Here is a 19,303-nt window from a genome sequence, read left to right on the forward strand (position 1 = left end):
GGGGATGAGATCAGGTAGCTCTGTTTCCAGCATGTCCCTCATGAGGTTGACATACGTACATGGAATAGAGTGGAATCTCGTAGCCCACATTTACCTCATTTACCTAGTTGCCATTCTTACTTGTAATAGAGTGAAACCTCTGGTAGCCCACATTTACCACACCTCTCCCTCCCTGGGGCTGTCATACGTACCTATAATAGAGTGGAATCTCTGGTAGCCCACATTTACCACACCCCTCCTCCTCTAGGGCTGTCAAGCGTACTTGTAATAGAGTTGAAACTATTGGTAGTCCTCTTTTAACCACCACAGATACAGTCATTTATCCCTCCCTCCCTGGGTTTGTCATACGTACTTGTAATAGAGTGGAATCTCTGGTAGCCCTCTTTCCACCACCACACACACGTTCACAAATCCCTTGGCCTCGAAGACGGTCTGAAGCGGCGCCATGAACCCTATTACAACTGAAAAAAGATATTCTTTATCAAAAAACAATCACGTCAATGATTGACAAAAAATGATGATGATGGCAATTATGACAAATAACTTTCCTTGTCAATACTTAATAATCGTCACGGTATCGCAAGCTGACCTAAGGCCTCGCAAAAACAGCGCCGTGCTATTAAGCAAACATACAGCATTGAAGGGCCAATCAGCGTTGGATAATGTCACGTGGCATTAAAAAGTGTTTATTATTGCTTAGTCACTTACAACATAGGAACCTGCCTAAATTGCTTCCGTATAATAAAAAGGTTCTAGACGAACTACACTTCAAAAACCAAACCAACAGCAACACCTCAAAACTCGTAACAATTTCAATTTTATTAAAACCTCACCCTGTGCTTACAATGTATGATGACATAAGAAAATCAAATAGTAAAAAGGTTTTACCTGCATCGTCGTTTTGTACATGAATCTCGCTCATGCTCTTGTTCTCCACCACAGTTACAAAGGGCTGGTTAGTTGTCATGACGATGTCAAATCGTTCGGGGTGCTCCACGAACACCTCCTTAGTAACGTCGATCTCAATTTCCATTGAAGTGTTCCCAGAGATCGACGGCCCAAAGCTGTACGTCTTTTCCACGAGGGCTGGGAAGTCACGGTTACCAAAGGCTGTGATGTTTATTGTAGATAAACTAGCAAGAGGAGAAAAAAAATTAATGGTCACTTTTTAGACAAATTAAAGCAACCCCCACCATCACCCACAAGCGCCTTCACGTAAAAAAATCAAATAAAAATTTGCGTATTGCCTCCAATCGTTACACAGGAAAAAAAGGAATAAAATATTTTCCCCGCGCTTTTTTCCGCTCTCAAACAGGGGAGGGGGGGGGGGGGGGGGCGGAGCCTGCCCTGCCCACAACTTTGCGACTTGTACATGAGCTCGAAGTCGTGCGATTTAACCGCTGTTTTCCTCGCTCCGCTTTATTTTAGCGCGCTGTTTTCCGCGCGCTGCTCTAGATCTCTGTTTTCCGCGCGCTGTTTTCCACACACCCGATTCTATCTGACTAAAAAATGCATACTTGAATACATATTGTCATTTCCTTTTAAAATAACCAATTTGTAATGTCGTCTATTTACAACAGACTTTTTGGCTTTGAAGATGTTCGTACGAGGATAAAAAGAGCGTTATAAACATTCGTTCATATCAGTTGAGAATAGCAAACACGTGCTGAACACGACTGGCTATCAAACCTAACTCTTAATGGTAAATAAAAATGGTAAACAAAATTTATGTATTGAAGTATATTTTCTAAAATTCAATATTTTCAAGAGTTCTTTATGAGTATTAGATCAGTTGGGAAGATTATTCTACACACGTAAAGTACTGACAGTGATCACATGTGTCAAATGATTGATAATTGTATTATTTTTGTATAGATTAACAGTGTCTTGTCTTGTCATAGGCCCATTCTTATATTTGTTCCAAATTCAGTAAAATATAAACAAAACATAAGACGACATTGCTTGAGTTTATTTATCACCTTTTTTTTTACAAATAATGACTACTCATAAACACCTTTCGGTCATAGAACTGCCATTTGGCAATTGCCATTCGCCATTCTCGTTGACAACCTTTATTGAAATAAGTGTATATATAAGATAAGTTAGGTAAGCATAGGTTTCGAGTTCAATTTGGAAATAAATTGCACCGAGTGAGATTTTCAAAAGCTCAAATTGAACTGAATTACTTTTTATCTGCACTGAATTACCTAAAAACTGCACTGCCCTCATCCAATCAGAATCGAGTAATTTTTCCATGTAAATTATAAATATTTTCATTATAATATGGCTACGATGGTACGCGCGCTCTGATTGGCTGTTAAGCGGGCTGGAATCCTACGATATTGCCCGTGGGCAGTTTTGATTTTTTTTATTTTGCAGCGGGCTTTGTTTACATGGCCTAGTGCGAATCTCGCTAAAACAAAATCGACCAAAAAAACAAAATCAACCAAAAAAACAAAATCAACCAAAAAAAAAAGAACAACAACATACACACGGGTCTTAGAGTTGATAGTGAGCTACAACGAGCACTTTTAGCCGGAGACAAGAAGAGAAACAATATGACGAGCCAGCGAGCGCCACTGATCTTAGAGTTAATAGTGAGCGACAACGAGCACTTTGAGTCGTAGACAAGAAGAGAAACAATATGACGAGCCAGCAAGCGCCACTGATCTTAGAGTTGATAGTGAGCGACAACGAGCACTTTGAGTCGTAGACAAGAAGAGAAACAATATGACGAGCCAGCGAGCGCCACTGATCTTAGAGTTGATAGTGAGCGACAACGAGCACTTCGAGTCGGAGACAAGAAGAGAAACAATATGACGAGCCAGCGAGAGCCACGGGTCTTAGAGTTGATAGTGAGCGACAACGAGCACTTTGAGTCGGAGACAAGAAGAGAAACAATATGACGAGCCAGCGAGCGCCACTGACAGCCAAGAAATACAAATCTTATCCATTCGGATAAACAAACAAATGAATAAATAACAAGGGGTGCAAATACCCAAAAGAGTTTCTTTAAGATACTACAGCTTCTTTGTAAATGCAATATTTCCATCGAATCATCATAAAGCAGCACAAAGCGAGTGGCGTTTTCTTTTACTTCAGAAGTTCGTTCTCTACATGCCGTGGAGTTTTCACACCAAACAGTCCATTCAAGAAGACTGGAGACTGATATCGCGGGTTTTTTATTGTTTGGATCTATAGCACCTTTAGTTAAAGCCTGTAGCTTCCAAAAGTTGAAAATAGGAGGATATAGCCCGAAAAGTCGTCGAATTATCACAACTATGAAAACAACGCTGAACGGCAAATAAAACTGCAGTATAAGTAAATATGAATTCATTCATTTGGGCCCACGGATTATTATTATTTTTACGTCTGAAGGGCTACTAAAACCAACATCTCTTCACTCCAAGGTTTATTAGATATTTTGGATGTTTCCACTCTTTTACGTTTCAGTCTACGGAACAAATGCTCATTTGTATAAGCAACTGTCCGTCGTCCTCGATTCCATGTGCCATTTTTAGTCATCATTACAGGGATGAGATAATTTATCAAGCTTTCTACCTAGCTCAATGATAATCAACCCAAGCCTATACTTGAGCACAACTTTAAAACATTTCAAAGTTTAGGGTGATGAGCTTCTTTTCTAGCCGAATTGTTCCAAATTTTTGTCAGGAAACGGACTAAAAATATAGATATGGTGGAAGAGAGCTTCTGAGGAGAAATGCGACCGAACAGTGCATTTGGGGGTTTGAGTTAGAAGGCTGTTTTACTCGAAGTTTCTAAGCTGATCGCCAAACTTCGTAAATCATTCACATTAACATGATCATTTCTTAGAAATCTTGACGATCGGAGTGCGACGTATTTGGTTCTTCATCACTAAAATTTATCGCATATTGTTCACAACAACACACAACAATATTAATGGCGCATTACGCCTTTATGGCTTCTATTTAAAATTATAAAAGTAATTGTCATTGATGACCTCTTAGTTGGCTCACTGTGCGATCTAGCATAGGTTGATGTAACAAAGGCTGTCTGATTTGCAACCAAACCTAAAAAAGAGTCTTGATTTTTTTCACTAATTTTTGGAGCACTGCAACATTCACTGTGTGGTTAAAATTAGTTTTTTAAACAAGGCACTCTAGATTTTTAACCGCTTTTTAACCTGACAAATTAGGGACTATGGGTCACATGACAGCTTGATTACTCTTGTCATAGAGAACCTATTTACGAAGCATTATTTTGGTTAATAACAATCATTGGTCAATTTTTACATTTTGATTCGATTGAATCGCTTTACTTAAAAAATGGTAAATGAAACCGCCTACACGATCATATACATGGCGTTTTCCTTCTTTAGGCGTAGTACCCAAAGTGATGTTTCTTGCTTCAAATAGGTGTAAGAGGTATCTTTCGCTACTTTTCTACCCTCTCTTTTCACTTTAAAAAATTGCGCAACCTATTGTACAATATGTCAGTGCGCAGCGCAGTGCCGAGTCTAAAGCCCAGCGTGGAAGGCCTCTGGGCAGCCTCTCATGTCAATTACAGACTGTGGAAGGTTATTCCACAGTCTCAGTGCACGGGGCAAAAAACTATATTTATATATGTCAGTTCTATCGTTAGGAATAGTATAGAATTCAGAGTGTTGAATGCGGAGCAAGGCGCGAGACGGTTTCCTCAGATCTTCGAGTGGCAGGATAGAGGCATTATTTAGGCCACTGTTTAGGAGCACCAATGATGAGGTGCGCCTGCGGTCTTCGAGTGGCTGCCAACCCAGTTCGGAAAGGAGGCGCGTCATTGTGCCGGGTTCGAAGGAGAAGAAGTCTGCCGTAACAAAGCGTGCTGCACGCCTCTGGACTTTCTCGATCTCGACGATGAGCTTGCTGGTATGCGGGTCCCAGATAGCACTTGCATATTCCAACAGCGGCCTAACAAGGCCGACGTAAGCTGCTTCCTTCGCTTTTGTGTCGCAAAAGTGCAGGTTCCGCCTAAGTAGGCCTAGGATCTTGTTTGCCTTGCTGACTGTTTCAGCAGCAGTCTGTTTCATCGGAGGCCCCTTGTTATTGTGACTCCGAGGTACTTTATTTTCTCAACAAAGTCCAGGGCCACACCTTCCAGATAGTACAGGTGGTTGATGTTGTTTCTGGTCTTCCTTGAGATGCGGATCATGTTACACTTGGTTGTTTGGAAGCTCATGGACCACTGGTCAGCCCAGGACGCGAGTCTCGATATGTCTCGCTGTAGCTCTTCGCAATCCTCTCGCGATCTAATAGTGCGGTAACAAATACAGTCGTCTGCACAGAGTCTGATCTCGGACCGTACAGATTCTTGTATGTCATTTATAAACAGGTTAAACAGGACTGGGCCAAGGACAGTACCTTGGGGCACACCTGATGTAACCCGCGTCCAGCTTGACTTTGCCCCATTGACACAAACAAGCTGGTACCGCTCACACAAAAAGGCATCAATCCATTTCAAGGTTTGGCCACCGATTCCATAGCTGTATAGTTTGGACTTGAGCCGTTCGTGGGGGACGCTGTCAAAAGCTTTCGCAAAGTCTAACACAAAGGCGTCGGTTTGTAAGCCACGGTCCAAGGCTGAGGCCCAGTCCTTTATGACAAAACACAGAGCTTCTAGGTGTCGATTTAATTGCGAGCACACAATGTGTTCTAGTATCTTGCAAATAACGTAAGTAAGAGAAATTGGACGATAGTTGGAGGCAAGAGATCGGTCGCCTTTCTTGTGTATAGGGCATATGTTCGCAATGCGCCACTCCCGGGGCAGGTTGCCGGCGTCCAGGGACTTCTGGAAGATCTGTTTTGATATTGGCGAGATCACCGGTGCACACTCCTTTAGCACTCGTGGATGGAAACCATCAGGGCCAACTTGCGAACTCCCTCCTCTGTGACGGCAATGCTTGGAATCTGGGGGAATCTGCGCTTGAGTAATGGTATCGAGTCAGTATCTTCATCGGATAAATTTTCCCGAAAGTGCTGGTTTAGCATTTCCGACTTTCCAATGTCGGACTCCACAAGCCGGCCATTCGTTGCTTTTAGTGGTGGCATAGATTGACTGTCTTTTCTTTGGGATCTGATGAACTTCCAGAAGGGCTTCGGATTGGACTTCACATCGCCGATCATGTTGTTTATATAGCCGCTTCACGCTTGGAGCAGGGCACGGCTTAGTTTCCTTCTGATGTTTCGCCATTTATCCCGCAGCCTGGAACACCCGGTCTTCTTGAACTTCGGTTTTCTTCCGGACAAGCCGACGCAACGTTGGGTTTAACCAGGGGAGACTGGTTCTACCAGATACAAACTTGGATGGAATGGCCTTGTCGATTGAGTCTTGAAGAGTGTCTCTAAATAGGGTCCAGTCCTCGGCGGATTTTGTCTCTGAACCGGTAGGCGGTGTGTCACCACCATATTGATTTATTGCAAAGAGGAAATTTACAATAAAAATCATGCTCGACTCATTAGCATAAAATCTCTATTATTATAACTTTAGCGAGCATTATCCAGGCTCTAATGAACGTTTTGGTTGGCTCTAATATACGATATATCCATCCCCCCCCATGGAGGTATGACCCCCACTCCTCTGGAATTTCCAACCCAAATTCCTGGGCGTTTGACCCCCCTAACCCAGGCCCGTACCTAGGATTTTTTCTTAGGGGAGGGGGGGGGGGGTTCGGAATCCGAAACCGAAAGTGGATCTTCTATCTATTTAAAATATCTATCTATCTATCCTTCGACCTGCAACCCCCCCCCCCCCCCGGCTATGGATATTCTTAGGAAGTTCATTTGCTAACATGAGATAAGTTTACCCTTATCCCCTTATACTTTTTGTAATTTTGTTTGTTTAAAAAAAATTAAAGGCGAGCATACTATCTAATGCTATAAATGTAATAAAACTTTTCAAAACATCGCCTTCATCAAAGCGTGGGCTGTTGTCATGACAAATGGGAGAAAATGGCGTCACATGGAATCGATGACGCCGGGTAGTGGCTTATGCTAATGAGCATTTGTTCCGTAGACTGTTTTGAGTTGACCGTGCGCGAGTGTTTCTTGTTTTCCCGCCTTTTTTAAATCGATCGTAGGATACGAGATCTCACAAGAGCCAATCAGAGCGCGCGATTTGATGGATACCGGAGCCTCCCAAAATAAGGATAAATATTAATTAATTAATTAATAGTAATAATATAATAATATAATAAATAGTATCATGCAACATTAATAATGGGGGGTTCATCCATTGTTTGTATTTTTTAATTTGCTGTTTGCGGAATTCAATACACTTAGACCATTTTAATGATAATATATAATGAAACTTACTTGAAAAAAACAGGAATCAATGTTTTGCCAAGAAGTCGGACGGTTAGTACGACCACGCCTTGGTTTTCCTTTAGGGTGACTGATCTTTCAACCAGCTCAAGAGTAGCTAGGACCCAAATAAATAAACAAGAGTTCATTTCTTAAATCTATTTTTTTTATACCTCAATCTAAAGTAAAACAGCTCTTGTCAGACAAACGTTTTGAAAAATATATATATATCAAAATATCCACCACAAAACGAAGTTTCATATATTAGTTCGATATAGTATATTGTTTAGATCGAAAACATTTTAGCTTTCTCAAAAGAGCCAATGGAAATACATGCTTTCTTATATTTTAATGAAATGGCGGCTGACAGAGGCATTTATTCAGTGTACCTATTCATTACTTTTAACGTTGAACTAGCTAAACTTTTCCGAATATCTATCGCGAAGATAAATATGCCAACTGCTAATTAACAATTCCCAAGCACCCTCCACACACAGCAAACAGAGCTCATCGTACCATGGCCATCATCCCATTACATTACCCACACACAGCAAAGAGCTTATCTTATCATGGCCATCATTACCCATTCCACTACCCACACACAGCAAAGAGCTTATCTTATCATGGCCATCATTACCCATTCCATTACCTACACACAGCAAAGAGCTTATCTTACCATGGCCGTCATTACCCATTCCACTACCCAAACACAGCAAAGAGCTTATCTTACCATGGCCGTAATTACCCATTCCATTACCTACACACAGCAAAGAGCTTATCTTATCATGGCCGTCATTACCCATTCCACTACCCACTCACAGCAAAGAGCTTATCTTACCATGGCCGTAATTACCCATTCCATTACCCACACACAGCAAAGAGCTTATCTTATCATGGCCATCATTACCCATTCCACTACCCACACACAGCAAAGAGCTTATCTTACCATGGCCATCATTACCCATTCCACTACCCACACACAGCAAAGAGCTTATCTTACCATGGCCGTAATTACCCATTACACTACCCACACACAGCAAATAGCTCATCTTATCATGGCCATCATTACCCATTCCACTACCTACACACAGCAAAGAGCTTATCTTACCATGGCCGTCATTACCTATTCCACTACCCAAACACACAGCAAAGAGCTTATCTTACCATGGTCGTCATTACCTATTCCATTACCTACACACAGCAAAGAGCTTATCTTACCATGGCCATCATTACCCATTACACTACCCACACACAGCAAAGAGCTTATCTTATCATGGCCATCATTACCCATTCCATTACCTACACACAGCAAAGAGCTTATCTTACCATGGCCATCATTACCCATTACACTACCCAAACACAGCAAAGAGCTCATCTTATCATGGCCATCATTACCCATTCCACTACCTACACACAGCAAAGAACTTATCTTACCATGGCCATCATTACCCATTCCACTACCCGCACACAGCAAAGAGCTTATCTTACCATGGTCGTAATCACCCATTCCACTACCCAAACACAGCAAAGAGCTTATCTTACCATGGCCGTCATTACCTATTCCACTACCCAAACACACAGCAAAGAGCTTATCTTACCATGGTCGTCATTACCCATTTAATTACCTACACAGAGCAAAGAGCTTATCTTATGGCCATCATTACCCATTCCACTACCCACACACAGCAAAGAGCTTATCTTACCATGGCCGTAATTACCCATTCCACTACCCAAACACAGCAAAGAGCTTATCTTACCATGACCGTCATTACCCATTCCATTACCTACACACAGCAAAGAGCTTATCTTAGCATGGCCATCATTACCCATTACACTACCCACACACAGCAAAGAGCTTATCTTATCATGGCCATCATTACCCATTCCACTACCCACACACAGCAAAGAGCTTATCTTACCATGGCCGTCATTACCTATTCCACTACCCAAACACACAGCAAAAAGCTTATCTTACCATGGTCGTCATTATCCATTCCATTACCTACACAAAGCAAAGAGCTTATCTTACCATGGTCGTCGTTGTAAATGGTAAAGAATGTTTCATTCCTGAGAATAGAATCAGTCTTGTTGGGAGTGAAAGTTTCTATAAAGATCCTGAAGGTGTCATTGTATTCCAAGTAATCGTCTGTAGTCATTGGAATTGTAAACGTCTTCTCTGTTTCTGAAGGAGAGATGGTGATGTTCTGGAAAACTGGGTTGAAGTCTTGAGCAGAAGGAATGGACTGGTTTGTTGAGTTTGCAATTATATCCACCGAGGTCAACCTTAGAATATGGAACATATAAAAGTCATTACAGCATAAAATGCAACAATGTGAACACCGAGAGAAGTGTGTGTTTTAAATTTGTCTTCCAACAAATCAGAAGCGGAGGAAAGAAGGGGGAAGGAAGGACAAAGGAAAAAGTGCAACATCGCTAACCTTACGATGATATCAACCTCTGCATTATCCGTCTTCATTACGGTCATGGTAATGCTTCCTTCATCCTCCGTTAGATTGTACGCCGCATCCTTTATCCATAAATTTACTGAAAAAAAGGGAAACCATATGAATAACGAAGTCTAACGACTAAAGTCTGACTCATCACCTTAACTGAAGGCACTGTAGGGCTATATTCTCGTTTACTAATAATCAATTTCACTGAATTCGAATAAAGTTTAAAAATCATGTTAAGAAAAATAGATTTAATATTGGATGCGCATCAATATCTTGTATATGTAAAATGTTTTATTTTATTGAATTGTAGGGCGAGATTTCCAAGTCGAAAGCAAAGATAGGCACACGTGCATTTTAGATGAAATATCAGATAGATTGTCTTTAACTCCCCCCACTTCTTTTAACGCCCCTTATCTCTCCCTCTCTTCCCCTTGTTACGGCCCTGACCTTTCTTCTTACCCTGCCTTGATTTATCCCAAGCCTACACCCTTCCCTTCCATTCTAACAGCCGTGGCCTCCTATTCTTTCCATCCCCGTTACGGCCTATGCCTCCAAACGTCTCTTACCCTTACTATCACCCTGCCCTCTGATACCCTAACAACAGGAGCTATTAAGAGGAATCATCTCAAGTTTGACAAGACTAAAATGTCTGTTTGGCTGGTTCTTCTTTCCCCTTCCCCGTTACGGCCCTAGCGTTCCAACCTCCTTCCATTATTACGGACCAAACTCTTCCCCTATTTCTATCACCCGGCCCTCTGATACCCTCCTTTACCTTTGTCCTCGTTGTCAATGATGGTCACAGTGGTTTGACTGATAGCAAAATTAATTATTCCCGTGTCAGTTGTCGTTGTATCTACATGGAAGCTTTCCGGCCACTCCGCGTTATTATCTTGTGTAGTAGGCATGGTGTAGTTTATACCAAGAGCCCGCGGTCCGCACGTCAGGGGAGTATTGTCCGCAAGGGTATAATCAGCTTTTCGTGAGTTTGTGTGGCTTACTATAACTGGACTTGCCGTGATTCTGTGTAAAAATGAGAACCCACAGTGAGCCTTTTTTCTTGAGGGTTGTCCAATACAGCGAAAAATTAATGCCTGACATTGTCTGGAGCAAAAAAGTGTACTGGAGCGTAGCAATAAAATGTCGTCATTTGAGTTATATGTTTGAGTTGGATTTCACAGTGATAGAAGCGGAGCTAGTTCGCCCCTGAAAGATAACAGATCTCGTTGCATAACATCATGATCACCTCGGATTCGTTTGTTTTCTGAGGGACGATTCTAACGAAATTCCCTCGAAAACAATTGATGTTTCTAAATTTCCCTCGTGCATTAATGATGAGGGAGATTTAGTTTCTAAATTTCCCTCACGCATTTATCATGAGGAAGATTTAGTTTCTAAATGTCCCATTGAACCGTGTTCGCTCATCCAATCTAATATAACTCGTAGTTGCGAGTTTATTTCCTGCGGCGACGGGACTTCAACTAATCATCCCTCTATGACTTATAATAATTGGCCTCCGGGTCTTTAAGGAATGTTTATAAAATACAAGGGTCAAGGACTGCAAAAATACAATGGAACTCCGGACTATTTTTGTGACCAGAAAAACTGGTTAATAACGGTCAACAACTTTTAAGTTTTGGAAATAACGGTCTGTCTTTATCAAGAGGTGGAATTGTACTGCGTTATAGGTAATGAAAGTACGAAAATTTAAACTGTTTAGACCCAGTTCTTGAAATGTTGCACAGGTTGCAACTCTCTGCTTGTGCTGTTATTGTATTGTAATCGTGTAGTTCCAGAAAATATCCATACCCCCCCAGAGGAGGGGGTCAGAGGTTTAACCCCACCCCTCTGGAATTTCCAACCCCCTGAAAAAAAATACAGTAACTGGAAAAAGGGCATTCCCCTCCCCCCTCCGCTCTAATAATTCCTGGGCGTTTGCCCCCCCGGAATTTCCAATGCCCTCCATGGGGAGGGGGGTATGGATTTTTTTTCTGGGACTATACATTGCAAAGTATTGCAAACAGAAATATACGCTTACTTGAAGTTCAAGTCAATATCGTTGTTTCCACTGCAGCCAAAGTTTAAGGTAACATTTTCGCCTTCGATAACTGTGTACGTAGACTCATTGAATGTTATATTGCCTGGAAAAAAACATATTATGTTAGGTTTCATAGACTCAGATATGATTGTCCTGCTACAAAACATACAGAAAAGATTGTACAGGAATATTATGAACAATGAACCAAGTCGTTTGTTTCATCTTCACTTGCATGCATTTGCATTAAATACGGCTCATAGATAATACGACGTTTGAACTTAGTCTTAAAGTCATTAAAGATTAAACTAAACGTCTACTAGAGGGTAGCCGATACTGTATAAATTTTTACTAAAATCTTTTTGAAGTAAAATGACGAGATTACATGTCAGACACAAAAACAGGGAGAAAAAAGAGGGCGAACAGTAACGAGAAATAAAAACAGAGACCGACAAACAAACAGACAGATTAGCAAAAACAGGCCCGTCCCAGGATTCTTGGCTGCGGGGGGGGAGGGGGGGTGGGGGTGGGAGGGGGGGTTGCGAAACCGAAAAAGTGGACCTAAATTTTGCGGGGGGGGGGGGGGGGGGGGGAAGAGGGAGGGAATGAGTTCTCTGATGAAAATCTCCATCCCAAAAGAACAAAAAGGGATTTTTTTATGCCTTTGCAGTATCTCCACAGGACGTTTATTGTCGGATTTGGCTACGTAACGGAGTGATCTAGCTAATGCTTTATCTGTTTATAGTTTTGTATACAAATAGCACGTCCATTGTGAACCCGTTGTAGGGGGGGGATGCGGGGGGTGCGTTCGCACCCTCTGCACCCCCCGTGGTTACGGGCCTCAAAAAGGAAGGAGGGTAGAGTTTGTCTACCTTTGTCGTCATTCTCTATTGTAACCGTAGCCTCGTTTGTTGTTCCGATTTTGCTGAGCCAAGAAAATGCCTTGAGTTGAACTTTGAAAGTTTCGTCGTTTTCTACGATATTATCTTCTGACAAAGTTATCGTGACGCTCTTGGATGTATCGCTTGGAGCAAATGTCACTTGCAAGTCGGTGATTGAAGTGTAGTCCAGTGCGGATGATGAGTTGGCTGTTGCGTCAGACGTGCTAAAACTGAAATAACAAACATATCCCTTCAAATGTCTCAAGCCTTGTTGACGTTTTCACGCGTGTAGACGTCGTCCACACAATAGACGAAGCATATTGGACTGTAGATTATAAGCTTTATTTTAAAATTGTGGCCGTAGCTACAGTAAATATTTGATTCGTTGATTTTTTTTTTTTTGCGTTTGAATTCGTCCATTCATTATTCTGCATTGAATAATTAAATTTCGCAGAACTAGTATTTGGGGACACCACCCTCAAATGACACCATATACAGTGAATAAATGATAAGATTTTAGACAAAGTTGCGGCTGTCTGAGGCCCTTTAAGGAATCACTTACAGAACAGTCATAGTATGTGATGCAAGCGTAGCTTTGCCCGCCTTGGTAATCGTCACAACGGCCTGTTTAGTGTCTTCCTTGGCTGAGAAAGTTGATGCCGAAAACTCAAATATCTCTGCAATAGCAATAAGATCAATGTATGGAATTAATGCATAATCTTAATGTATAAAATCAATGTATAGGAGTCATTTTAGTATCATATTCCATACAACAAAGCAGAGAGTATACCTCTAGTTCTACACAAGCTGATACTGATAAAATACTGGTCCCGCTTTAAGGCAGTGGCTTAACTTTTATAGTACCTTTATCATCGTTGAGAATAGTGATGGTGGCGTCTGATATGTTGCCAATTTTTGCCGTGGCAGCGTTTATCGGTGTGATTGTTACAGTAAACGTTTCGTTCAGCTCTACTATATCATCATCAAACAGAGCAATGGGAATCTCCTTAGATATATCATTGGAATCAAATCGTACATTAAAAGTTCCACCACCAAAGTCTTGACCAGCCCCTGTTAAGGCGGTACCATCGGATGTTGTAAGTCTGAAAAAAATATATAGATTATTAGGTTCATTGGTGGGAATGGAACTAGCGCACGTTGGCCGGTTCCAAGACGGCGGACTACGTTTAGAACTTTTAAGTTGTTTTAGCAACTTAATTATATCGCGTTCAGCTGTTACACATTAAGTTGTTAATTTTTTTAGACATTTTCTTAGCCTTCTACAGCATACTTACTTGACTACAACATTATCAACGCCCTCTGACTTCTGCTCTCTATTAATCACCACTTTGACTGGTCCATCGCCTTCAGCAATAGCATAGGACGATGCCAACAGGGAAAATATTGCTGCAATAGAAGGAAAAATTATAAATGCAAATTGTTTTATAACGATTTCTGAAATGAAAGGAGGAGGTCTCCTATTCTCTTATGTGCCTCACATTTCCCCCCTATGTGGCCTTCACGTTTCCCCTATGTACCCCTCATGTTCCCCTGTCTAACCTAAATGTTCCAAGGTACCCTTCATTTCCCTTACTTGCCTCACATTTCCCCCCTGTGTGGCCTTCACGTTTCCCGTATGTACCCCATCATGACCCCCTTTTGGTGCTCAGCGGGGCTGACTAGCCCACCCAGGCTCCCATCCTCCTTCTTTCATGTCGAGTATTATCGCCAAACCCCTTTGTCTCATGTTGAGTACTCACACACCCACACCAAACCCTATAACGTACCAAATTCTCCTTATGATATTTAGGTTTTGTGAGCACCAAATTGTGCAATCAATAACAGGGATTCACTAAATATTTCTCAAATCGCCTGACTCACAAACATCGTCGCTTTTTATGGTTACGGCGCATTGAGACGTAGAACCAACAGTAACTGAGCTATCGTCTGACGTCAATACGAGACCAAACTTTTGGTCGGCCTCTTGTATGTTATCATTGATAATAACGACAGGTACTGTCTTGACTGTATCGCTAGGTGTGAAGGTAATAACTTGGTCGCTCATAGCAACGAAGTCCTGCCCTCCTTTGGCGGCAGCATCAGATGTAGTGACTCTGAAGAAAACACAAAATGTAATGTAATTGTGGAAGCTCATATGCAACCTGCTGCAAACTTTAAATAGTGCCTCTTGCGGGTATTTTTTTTTAAATCGTTCAAATTGAAGCCCGCTTTGTATCCCCTTCCAAGCGTACGCTCGATCTGGTCTTTGGCGAATAACTTTTGGCGGACTTAGATTTTGTACTAAACTCCCAAAACTGCGATTTCATTTGCACATGCCTCTCCGATTATTAATATCTAATTTTTATTTCAGGATTTACAAACTAGAAGCATGGTAATAAATGTTCGCCAAAGATCAGATCGATCGTACGCTTGGAAGGGGCTACTAAACGGGTTTCAATTTGAACGAACTTTTTAAACCATTACCTGCGAGAGGCCTTAAGCAAATAAACGGAAGTATTTCTCTGAAAATAACAGTATTTCTCTGCAAAATTAGTCGAATTTTATATGAGTTTTTGTGTAAGCAGTGTTGTAAGGGAGATATAAAATAGAAAGGATGGGAATTGACAGAGTGTAAAGTTTGCCCTTTTTACGCTTATTTTTTTAAGTTGAAAAGTATAAAAGACTGGCAATCAAATGTCAACAGCAAAAAAAAACATCAAAATCGCCACCTTGTTATCACTTTTTATTTCTTATGTTTTTCCACCGTGCCTAGAAAATCTCGTCTATGAAAGCAGAATGTAAAAACTACAGATAAATGAAAAAAAAACTGTGATCGGTGAAGGCGTGCTGGGATCAAGGAAACACAAGGTTGAAATGGTTTTACACATCTGTGAAAACAGGATAGTTTCTGGGTTTTGAAGTTTTGAAGGGCTCTCAGTACAGCTCCTCCGTTCTCAGGGAGGAGGCAAGAATGTGAGTGAGCTGAGTAAAAATTGCAAAATGGGAGCTTCATCAGTTTCTTCAACCTCCTCTTCGTTTTATCCGTTTAATGAGGACAACTCACTGGAAATGAAATTTTTCAAAATTCCAGTAAACAAAGCCCCTCACATTTTGTGTATCATCTGTACTACCCAAATTATAGGGCAAATTTGTGGGTCGCAGTTGTTCCTATATCCTTATATATAATGAAGACAAAAGTGCAGGGAGCGCTGAAGACTTACTTTACTGGCACATCCACAAGAGGAGTCACGCCTGTTCTTTCGAGTTCTATAGTTGTAGCTGTTCCTACATCTTCATTAACAGTCACGGCATCTGATTTGAATGCAATCGTTACTGAAAAAAAAGGAATACATCTCAATTTTAGACTTTATAAACTATCTTCAATCTTCAAGCGGTTACCATCCAAACATCGATCTCTTATCCATATCTTATACCATCCCTACCCATCCAAATGTTAACATTCCTACTCATCTATATCTTACCATCCCTACTCATCTATCTTACCATCCATACCCATCTATATCTAGTTGAAGCTGTACCTACATCTTCATTAACAGTCCAGCTATCTGATTTGAATGCAATCGTTACTAAAATATAAATACAAAAACGAATATAATTTTAGACTGTTTTCAACGATCCAAGCGGTTACCATCCGTTAGATCACCGTGTCCGTATCTTACCATCATTACTCATCCATATCTTACCTATCCATATCTTAATATCCATACTTATCCATATCTTACCATCATTACCCATCCATACTCATCATTACCCATCCATATTCAGCATTCCATCCATATATTAGATCTTACCTAATCCATACTCAATCCTGAGGGGCGGCGGAAAGGGAGGGGCAGGGGGGGCGCCAGCTCCCCACTTTTCTGAGCGGATGTTTCTTTAGATATATATGAACGTTTTTTGAAACCAACAGGTTTCAAGCGGTATATTACAACAGACAACAAAATTTTTAAACAGTTTAAAATCCCCGCGTTCTTAAAAATAAAATTTAGAACCACCACCCACCCCTCCCCCTGAAACCACTACTCACCCATCCCCCTAAACTTTCAACTTTCCCCCCCCCCCCACTTATGGGACCACTCCGCCGCCCCTGACCCTACTTATCTATATCTTACCATCCCTACTCATCTATATCTTACCATCCCTACTCATCTATATATTACCATCCCTACTCATCTATATCTTACCATCCCTACTCATCTATATCTTACCATCCCTACTTATCTATATCTTACCATCCCTACTCATCTATCTTACCATCCCTACTCATCTATATCTTACCATCCCTACTTATCTATATCTTACCATGTCTACTCATCTATATCTTACCATCCCTACTCATCTATCTTACCATCCCTACTCACCTATATCTTACCATCCCTACTCATCTATATCTTACCATCCCTACTCATCTATATCTTACCATCCCTACTCACCTATATCTTACCATCCCTACTCATCTATATCTTACCATCCCTACTCATCTATATCTTACCATCCCTACTCATCTATATCTTACCATCACTACTGTTCTATATCTTACCATCCCTACTCATCTATATCTTACCATCCCTACTCATCTATATCTTACCATCCCTTTTCATCTATATCTTACCATCCCTACTCATCTATATCTTACCATCCCTACTCATCTATATCTCAACATCCCTACTTATCTATATCTTACCATCCCTACTTATCTATATCTTACCATCCCTACTCATCTATATCTTACCATCCCTACTCATCTATATCTTACCATCCCTAATCATTCATATCTTACCATTGTAATTTGAGATCGTCTACCATCTTTGGAGTCTAACGAAACTTTTGAATCTTAAATCTATTTACCTATTTCTTACAATCCCTACTAATCTATATCTTGACATCTCTAATCCCTTTCGCATCATCTCATCACTTGTTCTTATATATTCTTATCCCTTCCTACTCTTCCATAACTCCACAACCCAATTCATTTATAATGAGAGCTCGCTTCAGACACCTATGTTGAAGAACACAAAGGTCCCAACGATGTCGCTTTTAACAGGGTCCCGCACCGCATTCACAAACCAACAAATGAATACTAGGGAGACATTTTTGATTTTTTATTCTATTAGGAATAGTAAGCGAATAATGAACCAACCCATATCTCGACTTAAAATTGTCAGAATTGCACGGGAAAAACAAATTACCTTTGTCTTCGTTGATAATCGTGATTTCCATTTCTTCAGTTCCAAAATTTACTTTGTCAGGGGTCTCCGTGGAAAGCTTTAGTTTCAACGTTCTTTCGCCGTCCACTTTGTCATTGTTCGTGACAGATAATGTGATTGTCATTTCTTCATCCTTGGCATTGCCCCAATTTTGAGTCCATGTTTTGTCTGTGTAGTCAACGCCCTTTTTTGCGGTACCATCAATGCACGTTACCCTGGTAACATACGGGGTGTTAAAGTACATAAGACATTTTGATCTACACAGGTCACAGAAAGCGACAAAAACGCGGCTATTATATTGAGCACCCTATTGTGGCAGTTTGAAGGTACTAAGCTGAAACCATACTACTTTGTACGAAATGTCTACTTTGGGAGCGAAATTAAATATTTCAACTGATAATTACCCATCTCGAGAAAATGCTTAAGCATTGAGGCGTATCGAGAAAGGGACGTATCGTGACAGCTCTATGAAAACCCTCGTCTATTCTAGGCCCCCTCTCCAGCAGGATCTTCCCCTCTCACTTCCTTCCACAATCACAAAAATATAACGTTACATGTTACACTACTGGTAATTCTTGCATCGTTTACTTATAATATATAGATTTAGGCACTGCCTAAAGACGGAGCCAGCGTTAGATACCTTTTTGTGTTGACTGATAGGGGTAATTTAGGGGGATCTAGGTGTCTTTAAAATGTTTTTTTTAAGTAGATTAAAAAAGTCATTTTTTACTGCCATGTCATTAAGAATTGTACAGGCCCGTACCTAGGAGGAGTCCCCCCACACACACACACACAACGGCAAAAGGAACACTTTCGTTTCTCAATAGACGTGCTATTATTTGTAGACAAAACTCACTCTGGTATGTAGCCAGATCGGACATTAAACCTCCCCTAGAGAAACTGCAAAGGCGCGGTCGGATATTTGTCAGAGAACCCCCCCCCTACCGGAAATATAAGGTCCACTTTTTTTTATTTCTCCCCCCCCCCCCAAGAAAAATCCTCGGTATGGGTCTGTTGCATTGGCCCCTCCAAATGTATCAAGCAAGCACTCATTTAATAATATTAAATATGCCGTATGAAAGTTAACAAATATTAAACCTTGGTGTGAAAAAGGCTGTCAAAGTTTAGGTGTCTTAGTTGACGAGAATGATTTTCAGGAGTCTAATGGTCAATTCTTATTTTCCCTCTTATTTAACTCCACTATCTATATATATATATTTTTTTATCAAAATAGCATTCTAAAAAGCTTTGACTTTGTGAAGAATATATCAAGGATGTAACAGTATTCCAAAGAATTAGATGCCATACTGTAGTTTTCACGCACTGCAACTGATTATTCAGAAGAATGTGTTGAAATTAAACTCCACAAATATACCTCCTGACATGCATTACA

The 19,303-nt window shown here is 40.9% G+C and overlaps 1 protein-coding gene across 1 annotated transcript in view; it reads right to left on the reverse strand.

Annotated features, from left to right (window-relative positions):
- LOC116614593 (adhesion G-protein coupled receptor V1) overlaps nt 1-19,303 on the reverse strand; it is a 31,417-nt gene that overhangs the window by 3,224 nt on the left and 8,890 nt on the right. Inside the window, exons 5-18 of the mRNA XM_048731548.1 lie at nt 17,893-18,125; nt 15,904-16,015; nt 14,564-14,796; nt 13,978-14,089; nt 13,547-13,785; nt 13,245-13,359; nt 12,674-12,912; nt 11,805-11,907; nt 10,542-10,789; nt 9,755-9,860; nt 9,346-9,599; nt 7,329-7,434; nt 889-1,133; nt 353-461 (exon numbers count right to left, since the gene is read on the reverse strand). Of these exons, the coding sequence (XP_048587505.1) occupies nt 353-461; nt 889-1,133; nt 7,329-7,434; nt 9,346-9,599; nt 9,755-9,860; nt 10,542-10,789; nt 11,805-11,907; nt 12,674-12,912; nt 13,245-13,359; nt 13,547-13,785; nt 13,978-14,089; nt 14,564-14,796; nt 15,904-16,015; nt 17,893-18,125 (2,454 nt within the window). The remainder of the gene's footprint in view (nt 1-352; nt 462-888; nt 1,134-7,328; nt 7,435-9,345; nt 9,600-9,754; nt 9,861-10,541; nt 10,790-11,804; nt 11,908-12,673; nt 12,913-13,244; nt 13,360-13,546; nt 13,786-13,977; nt 14,090-14,563; nt 14,797-15,903; nt 16,016-17,892; nt 18,126-19,303) is intronic.

This window comes from Nematostella vectensis, chromosome 8, assembly GCF_932526225.1.
Source record: "Nematostella vectensis chromosome 8, jaNemVect1.1, whole genome shotgun sequence".
Classification (NCBI taxonomy): domain Eukaryota; kingdom Metazoa; phylum Cnidaria; class Anthozoa; order Actiniaria; family Edwardsiidae; genus Nematostella; species Nematostella vectensis.